Below are 13,263 nucleotides of genomic sequence, written 5' to 3'. Positions count from 1 at the left end.
AGGAAGAACCGTGCTTGCTTTCCGCAGCAAGATCATTTTCATGCATGATAATGCACCGTCTCATGGTGCAAAAAACACATCTGCATCTCTGGCTGCTATGGGCATAAAAGAGGACAAACTTATGGTGTGGCCACCATCTTCCCCTGACCTCAACCCCATTGAGAACCTCTGGAGCATCATCAAAAGGAGTGTCTATGATGGCGGGAGGCAGTTCACATCTAAGCAACAGCTCTGGGAGGGTATTCTGTCCACATGCAAAACAATTGAAGCAGAAACCATCCAAAAACTGACAAATTCAATGGACGAGAGAGTTCAGAAGCTTCTTTCGAACAAGGGGTCCTATGTGCAAATGTAACATCACCTTTCACATGAAAACTGTTTGATTTCATTTTGTAATAAGCTGATAATGCTTATAACTTCACAATTGACCATTTTTTTGTTCAAAAGAAAAAAAAAGGTTGAAAACTCTGCTGTGCAAAATAATTTGGAACATGCATTTTGAGTGTTTATTTAAGATACTGTTTTCATAGGCAGTTTGTTCCAAAACATTGCAATTATACTAGAATAGTAGATGACTGGAAAATAACAATGACTGCAATTCAGATAGGTAATTTAGAAAAAATATGAGGAAATATTATTTGCATAATAATTTGGAACACAGTGTATACCACGTACCCTCAAAAGAGCACCATCACAATTGTGGAAGTCCCTGAAGTGCCGTGGTATTGTTTTGAGGGTGGAAGTGTCTGTGTGACCTTTTGCCGCCTTAATGCCCAATACGTGCTCACGAATCCGAACTATCAATTGGCGTGTTGTTAATCCCACATAAATAAGGTATCATGGGCACGTAGCGTAATATATCACGTATCTGGTAGTGCACGTGATACGTTGACGGATAGTATACGATCTTGTACCATCAAAGTTAACAAAACTATTAAACCGTTCAACATTGGGACAGGCGACACATCTGCCACACGGCACACAACCACCCCTAATTCTGAGAGTGTCCAAAAAGGTAGGTGTTACCTGTTCGGCATAATGACTCAAGACAAGATGGTCTCTCAAATTTTTAGACCGTCTGAAGGACATAGAAGGTCTGGGAGGGATCAATCTCTTTAAGACAGGATCCACTCTCAAAATCGGCCACGCCTTTTGTAAAATGGAATGAACACTATCAGACCGAGAGCTAAATGTAGTAACGAGTCTCATTGTGTCATCCACCTTAGATTTCCATTTAGACTCGGTATTATAAAGTAAGTCATGTCGGGAGGTATGTTTGGCTCGATGGTAGGCCGCCTTTATCATTCTATTACTATACCCTCGCATCAGGAAGCGCTGTCTAAGTTCCTCAGCCCTGGACTTGAAGTCACCATCTGACGAGCATATCCTATGGAGACGAAGAAATTGTCCCACACAGAGCGAATCATGTGCCTAGGATGACCCGAAGAAGCATGGAGCAATGTATTAGTGGCCGTCTCCTTTCTAAATATATCCATTTGTAAAAAGCCAGATACATCTCGCCTGATGGTGACATCCAAAAAATCCAAAGACCTACTATCAAAGACAAAGGTCAAATGTACATTAAGGTCATTGTTGTTCAAAGTATGAATCAATTGCTCAAGGTTGATGGGAGTGCCATGCCAAATGAAGAAGATATCGTCAATGTACCACGTCCAGAATGGGACGCGGTCCATTAACCCCTGTTCGTCTGACAGGAAGTGGTCCCTCTCCCACAGCCCCAGAGAGAGACCGGCATAGGCAGGCGCAAAGGCCGCTCCCATGGCGGTCCCCTGGAGCTGCAGATAGAAGGACCCCTTGAACACAAAAAAATTGTGAGTAAGGGTGAACTCTAATAGTTCCAGCAGAAGCTCCCTCATATCCAATGGCAATGATGAAGTACCAAGGAAATACCGTACAGCAGAAATGCCATCTTTGTGTCTAATGTTGGTATAGAGGGATTCAACATCCGCTGAAACCAGAAGAGTATCACCCTCTAGACACAGCCCAACGACCCTGCGCAAAAGATCCCCCGTATCCCGAAGAAAGGAAGGGAGGCTCGTGACGAGGGGTTGAAGGTGATAGTCAATCCACTTATTAATGTGATCGAGAAAGTTCCCTCTACCAGAAATGATTGGTCTGCCAGGTGGTGAGGAGATATTCTTATGTATCTTAGGGAGGAGATATAACGTTGAGATAGTTGGCTCCGGGACCACCAACGCCGATGATAACTCTTTAGTGATAATGCCATCCTGGAGGGCCCGTTTCAGGATAATATCCAACTGAGCACAATATGCAGAGAGGGGGTTATATGTTAGCTTTCTATAACAAGTTGTATTATTAAGTTGTCGAAACGCCTCCCTCTCATACATATTGGTGGGCCAAAGGACGACATTACCACCTTTATCGGCAGGTTTAATTACCGTATTAGGTAGTTCCTGTATAGAGTATAGAGTATGTGTGTGGTGCGACGGTGTTCCGCTGGTGATACTGCACAATAGGATGGTACCAGCAGCAGTTTCCATATTGAGACTCCCATCACTTGGTTGTCCCAATATGGCGGTCGGTGAACTTCCTCCGCTTGGAATTCTGAGATACGGTGACATCTGGATGGAACAGGATGTGAAGATATTACAAGGCAATTATATAAATAGATGGGATTAAAGTATTGTTAGACCAAAGTCCTTGTTATTCTGTCATAAATACACCATACATTCCAAAAGTGGAAGGACAACCTATGCCCTGTGATGGTTAAATGAGGGAAATATGTGATAAGGATTTATCTCAGCCTTGGTGTTCTGCCCTGCACTTGTGTGCCATTTATAAACAGAAGGGTATATTGCAATTGTAGAGCTTAGAATTTATAAGCAATGTAGAGCTAATCAGACAAATTAACGAACATAAATTCCCAACCCCCCTCTGTGTTCTATCACAAACCATTAACATATTTGGCCTTATAATCCGATATGCAAAATTGCCTTTCTCATCAAATATAAAAAAACTGTTTTCTTTATTAATTTTTATACCTAAAACATTATAAAAAAAAAATCCATAGAATAAAATTGGGAATTTTACAGAATTGGTTCCAGTGTTAAATAATATACTTAATAGACAGATGGTCCTGTATAAAATATATATCCGATAGAAAATACATTCTACCCTCTAGTTTTGTTCATTCATCTAAGCAAAAATAACTTAGTAGCACCCATGGGATAATGTTTCACTACCAATATCACACCATTATAGAGAGTTTGTACATAGAATCCCAATATTTCAAATCTATGACAGTGTAAATCAATATTAGAAGTACAGCTCCCCCTGCTGGCGTTCCTTGCATAATGCCAGTATAATGTCAGTATAAAAAGATTTTTGCTTACTGTACATAAAAGATTAGCGGTAGAACATAAGGTAAAGATACAATGTACCCTCTAAGTACTATCTGAGACAAAATAAATGATATTCTCTAAGGCTGGTTTCACACTTGCGTTTTTGAACGCATGCGTTTTTAAAAAAAAACGCATGGTGCAAAAATGCATGTAAACGCATGTAAACGCTGCGTTTTTTAGACGCATGCGTTAAATGCGTGTGTCAAAAAAACGCAGCGTTTACACGCGCTTACATGCGTTTTTGCATGCGTTTGCGTTTTTTTGAACATTTTTCCAAAAAAAAAAAAAAAAAAAAAAAAGATAACCAGACACAACCAATGGGAATAGAGAGGCCGTATATGATTGTCTCTCAATATATAGACCCTAGGGGGACAGAAATTTTCAGAGCTTGCTACTGTTTCCGGTGTCACGATGGATCTTTCTATGGATAACTTTTATTTCAAACTGGAGTTCAGCTTCAAGATTTTCCTTGCCTGTGTTTTTGCTTGGGAGCAAGACCGAAACCGCCAAAGATGGAGAAGGAGACAGCGTCGGCGTTTTTGGAGGCACCCCATCATTGAAGTGCGTGAGAGCCGTGGAGCATATCACACGCTCTATGCGTAGCTGAATGCAAACCCGGAGAAATTCCAGGATTATACCAGAATGTCTCAAGATTCTTTCCGGGATTTACTGGCTCGTGTTGAAGGATCCATAAGGCGACAGGACACACGGCTCCGTAGAGCGATTCCACCTGAGGAACGTCTGTTAGTGACATTACGGTACGTTCCAAAACTAAACCAATGACCGTCAACTTTGTTGTTATGACATGTTTTCAATTTTTTTTTTTTTTTCTTTTTTTTTTTTAAAAACACCATTAGAGCCGATTTTAAATTTTTTTGTTTTTGTTTCTTTTTCTTCTAGATTTCTTGCCACAGGAGAGAGTTTATCTTCCCTGCACTTCCAATACCGCCTTGGAATCTCAACCCTCTCCGGAATTGTTGTGGACACCTGTCGTGCGTTATGGAATGCACTCCGTGAGGAGTTTATACCCGTACCCACCGTGGACATGTGGCGGGAAATTTCAACTACATTTTTGAACGTGTGTGATTTCCCAAACTGTTTAGGGGCGGTGGATGGAAAGCACATCCGCATTGTCAAACCTGCCAGAACCGGATCTGAGTTTTATAATTATAAAAAATATTTTTCGGTAGTGCTTATGGCAATAGCGGATGCGGAGTGTCGCTTCATCGCCGTGGATATTGGAGCTTTTGGCCGTGGCAATGATTCCCAAACCTTCAAGAGCTCGGATATGGGCCGTCGGTTGTATGGCAACAATTTTAATTTTCCCCCTCCACAGCCTCTCCCCAACACTCAAGGCCCACCGCTGCCATTTGTTATGGTTGGGGATGAGGCCTTCCAGATGTGTGAAAATCTCCTGAAGCCCTATTCTAGTAGGGACTTGGACCACACTAGAAGAATATTCAACTACAGACTGACCAGGGCCAGAAGAACCGTAGAGTGCAGCTTTGGCATTCTTGTTGCTAAATGGCGCATTCTTGCAACAGCCATCAATCTAAAAGTGGAAACAGTGGACGAGGTGGTCAAAGCCTGTGTGGTGCTACACAATTATATAATGGCTAAGGAGCGACCCCACATTGAACTTGATGAACCTGTTGCACACCCATTGCCTGATTTTCAGCATCACCCGATGCGGTCAACTGCAGCCGTTGGTCTTATGCGGGACCAATTTGCGGCCTATTTTGTGTCCGATATTGGACGTGTGTCATGGCAGGACAATGTTGTGTAAATGTCCTGTTGTATGTTTATGTTTACCAATTATTAAACACTGATACAAATTTTTCTAATTAATAAACTTTTTTGTGTTCACCATGTCTACTATCTTTTTCCTCTCTAAACAAAGGTTGACCAAAGATGGGCAGTAGATATGTATATCATATTTTGTAATCCAAAACCAGGAGTGGGTGATAGTTGTTGAGGTAATAAATTTTAATTTTTCATCGTAATTTACCTCTGTTGCACTCCCTATTTTGGTTTTCAAAGAATGATATAAACCACGGGCCCCATACTTATAATAATGGCACAAAATGTTTATTTATTAATTCTAATATTGTTGACGTCATTGCGTCAAGACTGTCACGGTCTCTATATCCATCAAGTCAAGTGTAAGCAATAATAAATTCATGATAAACATATACATGATCATGAATTCACAATTTCTGACACCTGGCCTGGTGAGCATAGATATGTAGAGTGTGAGAACAATTGTCCCATCTGTTTGACAACCATTGTCACATAATGTGCTATATAGAATATGGTGAATATACAAGGCAGTAATCAACTTAATCGGTCAGGTATATATTTTGACATCTGACCGGTTAAGTTGAGTTCTGAACTTGATTTCCACCATTTTCTCTTTGTACAGTGACACTACACTAGGTACAAAAATAAGAGTATGGAAATAAATACTATTTTTTTGGCCAACTCATATCTGTATACTAAAGAAACACATATAGATGTTGTCTGGTATTTTATACTACTGGAGATATGTGTAGGCCAAAAGAATAAGTGTGTGACTAAGTTTATTGTTGTGTATTGAGAGCGGTGAAAGACACAATAAACCAAACATAATTGTTTCAAATAAACTTTTTTTTTATTGAGGAAAAAAAAAACAAATTTATTTTTTGGTACCGCGCCGGGTTGAACCACGCCGGCTTGGGGTTGAGTGACGTAACTGGGGGGTATTCAGAACTGAAGCCTGGCTCACCGTGGAGGAGGCAGAGGTGGCAGGAGAATGGGCAACAAAACTTGAAGGGTCTGGAAGTTCGGGGATGGGGCTTAAAACATGAGGGGCTTGAGACACACTAGAAGGTTGAGACACATCGGTAGGTGATGGGGGAGGAATAATCAAAGTTTTTTGTTTTTTATGCGTTTTGCCAGTTTTACGTTGGGTTTTCCGGGTTGGGGGAAGTCTTCTTGGGCTATGTTGTAAAGTGTGGGCGGGAGACACGTCAGGACCCGTCTCCACACAGTCAGTCTCCATTGTGGAGCGCTCGGCAATGTCTGAGTCCAATGGGGGGAAAGATAAACTCCCGCCTGGGTCCTGGTGCCTTGTTGGGGGGGGAAACAAAAACCCTTCCAGGATCCTGGTGCCTCGTTGGGGGGGGGGGAAACAAATCCCATACCATTGTCCTGCTGCATTGCTGGTGGGGGGGAACAGAAAGCCATGGATGGATCCTGCTGCATCAGGGTGGGTCCTGCCTGGAAAGGTATGGCTTGGTCGTGCTGCATCATGGGGGGCCCGGTGCGATATGCCATGGATGGGTCCTGCTGCATCGGGGGGTGTCCTGCCCGGAAAGCAACTCCTCGGTCCTGCTGCATCGGGGTTGGTCCGGTCAGATATGCCAGGCCTCGGTCCTGCTGCATCGGGGTGGGTCCGGTCCGAAATGCCAGGCCTGGGTCCTGCTGCATCTGGGGTGGGCCGGTCCGATATTGCATGGATGGGTCCTGCTGCATCGGGAGGGTGCCGGGCCGATAAGCCACGCCAGGGTCCTGCGTCATGGTGGTGTCAGCGGAGGAGGTCCAAGCCGGAGCAGCGGTCGTCACGGTGGTGGCGGTGGGATGTCCAACAGCACTCGTCATCGTGTTGGCGCTGTAGTGGAGTACACCTGTAGAGGGAATAGAGGTGGCCGTGCAGTGGTATGCAGCAGAGGTAGGAATAGTGTTTACTTGTGACAGTGACGGCACAGTTGGATATGCCGCCACATTACGACTCTGACTCTGCTGCATAGCCTGCACAAAAGCAACATTGCAGGCCTGCATCACACTCAGCTGGAGATCAGGGCTAAGGTGTTCCGACATGCCCTCTAGGATTTGATTGAAAAAATGATGAGCTGGCTTCTTGAGGTCGGCTTTCAATTGATCAACGCTTTTGGCGACATCCTGGATGCGGCAATTTAAGAGATTATGGGTCACATCCATTCTGTCACCTAAAGCCTTGATAGCTTCATGTAAAACCGAGCTCAAGTGTAAAAACTCGGGCATGAGGGACCTATCCGAAGCCCTCTGTCGCTGCCGGGATGAGCCCGCAAAAATGGGTGCAGCGAAAGAGGACTGCGAAAGGGGAAGACCTGATGGGCCAGCCCCCTGGTCTCCAGTGAGTGTGGAAGACCCACCTGGTGCTGCGCTGCTGGATGGCTGGGACGGGTCCGTGGCTGCCGGCTGAAGGACCGCTCCAGAACCTGTGGCAACAGTCGTGCAGTGTGTGCTGTGAAAAAAGAAAACAGAAAATTAATACCAAACTATAACAAGACGGTACATCCTGTGGAATTAAAAGTGACAGATTATGTCAATGCAATACAACCGGAGGCATGTGAGAAATACTTACGTTCTCATGAGAAGGACCGGTCTCAGGAAGGCCAACACACGGTGGTATTTGTAGAGCCGGTGCCTTGCTCCGGAACCACTAGCTGCACTCTTCTCTGCACGTAGGTCCTTGTTGAAGCGGTCCTTCATGGAACGCCAACGTGTCCTTACTTTCTCCACTGTGAAATAACAATAAAATATAATGGTCAGAATAAGGACTTTTGGCCATGCTCTCGTGACTGTGTGTGATGACAGAAACTACGAAAAGTTTCTTTCATCACACACAGTCAAGAGAGCATGGCCAAGGTCTGTTGCTTCACACTACCGTGCAATACTTACCAAATGCATTACGGACCCGTGGCGGGGAATTCTCCCAGCCATCCCACAACGCTTGGGCCACCTCACTCCACAAACGACGGAGAACACTATTGACGGCGTGCTGTTGATCCCGGCTGTCCCACAACGGGACTCGCTCCTGGACCAGACTGATCAGCAGGTCATTATCAATCCGGTCGTCGTCCCGTTGTGAAACTAAACGTTGTGAAATTAAAACAAAATCATTTAAGTTTGCTCAACCACATTTGGAAAAAATAAGACACGAAGATGAGAAAGGGCAGGAATATGAAAGACAACTTTCAGAAAAGGATGATATAAGAAATATGTATAGAAAAACAAGGGTACAGAAAGGAAGTTAAAAGAATATTACAATAAGGACAGTCTGCCTGGTATACATACCCGCTGCCGTCTTCCACCTGGACCTTGACTCCGCTGCTCAGTACCTCTTGGTCCCTCAGTTGAAGTGCTCTATAAAATTAAAAAAAAAAAATTGCCTCATGTGTCGATGTGACAGTCAATACTTACCAAGCTGACGGACAAAAAACATACCTCGCTCACGTGATCCACTTCTGATTGACGTGGCTGGAACTCCTCATCAGACGAGGAAACCGGAGAAGACATTCTGATGCGTGTTGAAAGAAAAAAAATAGAAGAAATTAGGACATGTAGATCCAAAAAATTGAAAATGAATGCATTGGCTAGGATATACTCACATTGCTCTGTGTCTTGTCCAACAATGCGTCCGGGCAGGGTGCTGTCTTCTTTGGAGTCTGATGAGAAGTGACCAGAAACTTCCCCCCACCTTCCTTTTATAACCCTGCTGCTATGGGGGAGTCTTATCAGTGTCTAGACATCTTTATCTACACTTAATTCAATGGTGCAAAAAAAAACGCATGCGTCAAAAAAACGCATGCAAACGCATGTAAAAAAAAACGCATGCGTCCCCATTGACTCCAATGCATTTTTTTGTCCAAAAAAAACGCATGTAAACGCATGCGTTTTTTTGGAGAAAAAGAACGCCCCTCAAAATACTACAAGTTGCATTTTATTAAATGAACGCATGCAGTTAAAAAACGCATGCGTTCACAAACGCGTGCAAACGCGTACACCAAAAAACGCATGCGTTTTCAATGTTAAATATAGGGGGAAAAAACGCATGCGTTTTTTTGGTAAAAAACGCTGCAGACAAAAACGCAAGTGTGAAACCACCCTAATAAGGTAGTCTGGTGGCATGAACTATATGATAAATTGCCCTCACTTCTACTTAAGCGAACTTACATTGTTAGTAGTTATGAGCGAATATACTCGTTACTCGAGATTTCTCGAGCATGCTCGGGGGTCCTCCGAGTATTTAGTTTTTCTTGCCGCACTTGAATGATTTATATCTGTTAGCCAGCATAAGTACACGTGGGGATTCCCTAGCAACCAGGCAACCCCCACATGTACTTATGCTGGCTATCAGATGTAAATCATTCAGCTGCGGCAAGAAAAACTAAATCTCCGAGCACTAAAAAATACTCGGAGGACCCCCAAGCATGCTCGGGAAATCTCGAGTAACGAGTATATTCGCTCATCACTAGTGTTGAGCGATACCGTCCGATACTTGAAAGTATCGGTATCGGAAAGTATCGGCCGATACCGGCAAAGTATCGGATCCAATCCGATACCGATACCCGATACCAATACAAGTCAATGGGACTCATGTATCGGACGGTATTCCTGATGGTTCCCAGGGTCTGAAGGAGAGGAAACTCTCCTTCAGGCCCTGGGAACCATATTAATGTGTAAAATAAAGAATTAAAATAAAAAATATTGCTATACTCACCTCTCCGACGCAGCCTGGACTTCAGCGAGGGAACCGGCAGCGTTGTTTGCTTAAAATTCGCGCTTTAACTTCCTTACTTGAAGTCCCGGCTTGTGATTGGTCGTGCGCTGCCCATGTGACCGCGACGCGACCAATCACAGCAAGCCGTGACGTAATTTTAGGTCCTTCAGGATTTTAAAATTACGTTCCGTCGTTGTGATTGGTTGCGTCGCGGTCACATGGGCGACGCGACCAATCACAAGCAGTGACGTCACGGGAGACAGGAGACGCGCGCATTTTAAAATGAGGTGAGTATAGCAATATTTTTTATTTTAATTCTTTATTTTACACATTAATGTTGTTTCGATACCGATACCCGATACCACAAAAGTATCCGATCTCGGTATCGGAATTCCGATACAGCAAATATCGGCCGATACACGATACTTGCGGTATCGGAATGCTCAACACTACTCATCACTAATTGTTAGGAAACACCATTTATAGAGTAACAGATTGACTGCAGACTTGTCATTCAGGAACAGACAACCCCTTTAATTCTGTGGGATGATACAGTCATGTCAATACCATATTTATATAGGTGTTTCTTATCTTTTGCAGAATAAATGGCTTATTTAAAATATCTTTTTTTTGGTCTTTATAATTTTACACCCATAAGCTTGTTATTTTTCCATAGATGAAGTTGCATGTGACCATGTTTTATTTTTTTTTGGTAGTAGGCATGAACAAAAATATTAAATCTGGAATTGTTTTTAAATGTAATTTTTTACAGAGATCACCGTCCAGTACAATTGACATGACACCTTTATTCTGCGGGTTGGTACAATTACATTGATACATACTTTATAGGTTTTTTATGTTTTACTATGTTTTTAATAGAAAATGTTTTTAAAAGAAAAAATCAATGTAAAAAAAATTGCTTCGTTTTGGTTATCATATATTAACCTCTAAGTGACCAAGCCAATTTTAACCTGGTCATTAAACCAGGCCAAATTTTTTCAGTCTTATCAGTATCACTTCATGAGGTAATAACTCTGAAACACTTCTACAAATACCACTGATTCTAAGACTGTTTTTTCTTGCCAAATTATAATTCATAATTGTGATAAAATGTGTGGATATGATTTGCGTTTATTTGTGAATATATTGGAAATTTGAAGAAAATTTTGAAAATTACGCAATTTTCAAACTTTTAATTCTTATGCCCTTAAAACAGAGAGATATAACAAACTAAAATAAAATCATGGTGTTCAACCCCCTGCTCAATGCAGGATTCAGACAGATTTCTGTCCATTGTCTGTTTGAAGTCTTCCATTGAAGGAGAACTTGAAAGTGACACCAATCTAAAAGATACACCCCTAAACCCCATAATCCGTACTTTCCCGTCGAGGTAACCTGGGACTTAATTCACAGTGACGGGATAGTACGTTATAGTCGATCGGCGGAGCTCACGGGGGGAGTGCGGCCGATCGCCGTCGGGTGTTAGCTGTTTATTACAGCTGACATCTGGCACTATGTGCCAGGGGCAGTCACAGACCGCTCCCGGCACATTAACCCCCGGAACACTGTGATCAAACATGATTGCAGCATTCTGGCAGCATATGGACGCATCGCGCAGGGAGGGGGCTCCCTGCGTGCTTCCCTGAGACCCTCGCGTTGTTCAGAGGGTCTCCTACATCCTCCTCCCTGCAGGCCCCGGATCCAATATGGCCGCGGGGTCCTTCCGGGTCCTGCAGGGAGGTGGCTTGCAAGTTCCTGCTCAGAGCAGGCACCAGCAAGCCTCCCTGCAGTGCCTGTTAGATCGCTGATCTGACACAGTGCACTGCAAAGTGTCAGATCAGCGATCTGATAATATATAGTGATGTCCCCGCTGGGGCAATGTTATATAGTAAAAAAAATATTTACATGTGTAAAAAAAAAATAATTTCCTAAATAAAGAAAAAAAATATTCTTCCAATAAATACATTTCTTTATCTAAATAAAAAAACAAACAATAAAAGTACACATACAGTATTTAGTATCGCTGTGTCCATAACGACCCAACCTATAAAACTTTCCCACTAGTTAACCCCTTCAGTGAACACCGTAAAAAAAAAGAGCCAAAAAACAATCATACCGCCAAACAAAAAGTGGACTAACATGCGATCACAAAAGACAGATATAAATAACCATGGTACCGCTGAAAGCATCATCTTGTCCTGCAAAAAACGAGCTGCCATACAGCATCATCAGCGAAAAAATAAAAAAGTTATACTCCTTAGAATAAAGCGATGCAAAAATAATGATTTTTTATATAAAATAGTTTAAAAGCGTATAAAAGCGCCAAAACATAAAAAAAATGATATAAATGAGGTATCGCTGCAATCGCACTGACCCGAAGAATGAAACTACTTTATACATTTTACCAAACGTGGAACGGTAAAAACGCGACTAGCCGCCCCCCCCCCCCCAAAGAAATTCATGAATAGCTGATTTTTGGCCATTCTGCCTCACAAAAATTGGAGTAAAAAGCGATCAAAAAATGTCATGTGCCCAAAAATTGTTCCGATAAAAACGTCAACTTGTCCCGCAAAAAACAAGACCTCAAATGACTCTGTGGACCAAAATATGGAAAAATTATAGCTCACAAAATGTGGAGACACAAAAACTATTTTTTGCAATAAAAAGCGTCTTTTAGTGTGTGACAGCTGCCAATCATAAAAATCCGCTAAAATACCGGCTATAAAAGTAAATCAATCCCCCCTTCATCACCCCCTTAGTTAGGGAAAAATAATAAAATTAAAAAAAAGGAATTATTTCCATTTTCCCATTAGGGTTATGGTTAGGGTTGGGGCTAAAGTTAGGGTTAGGGTTGGGGCTAGGGTTAGGGTTGGGGCTAGGGTTGGAGCTAGGGTTCGGGTTGGAGCTAGGGTTAGGGTTAGGGTTGGGGCTAGGGTTAGGGCTAGGATTGGGGCTAGGGTTAGGGTGGGGCCAGGGTTGGGGCTAGGGTTAGGGTTGGGGCTACGGTTAGTGTTAGGGCTAGGGTTAGGGTTGGGGCTAGGGTTAGGGCTACAGTAAAGGTTGGGGCTAAAGTTAGGGTTAGGGTTGGGGCTAAAGTTAGGGTTAGGGTTGGGGCTAAAGTTAGGGTTAGGGTTTGGATTACATTTACGGTTGTGATTAGGTTTGGGGTTCCTTCCCTTCCGAGCTCTCCCGTGCACCCAAACAGGGGTTTACCCCAACATATGGGGTATCAGCATACTCAGGATACATTGGACAACAACATTTGGGGTTCAGTTTCTCCTGTTACCCTTAGAAAAATACAAAACTGGGGGCTAAAAAATAATTTTTGTGGAAAAAAAATTTTTTTTTTATTTTCAC

General features: G+C 42.9%; 1 protein-coding gene across 1 annotated transcript; it reads right to left on the bottom strand.

Moving 5' to 3' along the window:
- Positions 1-6,625: 6,625 nt before the first annotated feature.
- On the bottom strand, positions 6,626-8,261 carry LOC143783252 (uncharacterized). The gene is made up of 4 exons (XM_077271668.1): positions 8,085-8,261; positions 7,768-7,924; positions 6,696-7,647; positions 6,626-6,637 (listed from the first exon to the last, which is right to left on the bottom strand). Exons 2-4 carry the CDS (start codon positions 7,893-7,895, stop codon positions 6,626-6,628), a joined length of 1,092 nt encoding a protein of 363 aa, XP_077127783.1. The 5' UTR covers positions 7,896-7,924; positions 8,085-8,261.
- Between the last annotated feature and the right edge of the window lie 5,002 nt (positions 8,262-13,263).

This window comes from Ranitomeya variabilis, chromosome 6 (genome assembly GCF_051348905.1).
Source record: "Ranitomeya variabilis isolate aRanVar5 chromosome 6, aRanVar5.hap1, whole genome shotgun sequence".
Taxonomy (NCBI): Eukaryota; Metazoa; Chordata; class Amphibia; order Anura; family Dendrobatidae; genus Ranitomeya; species Ranitomeya variabilis.
This window is presented reverse-complemented; position numbering and strand designations above follow the sequence as displayed.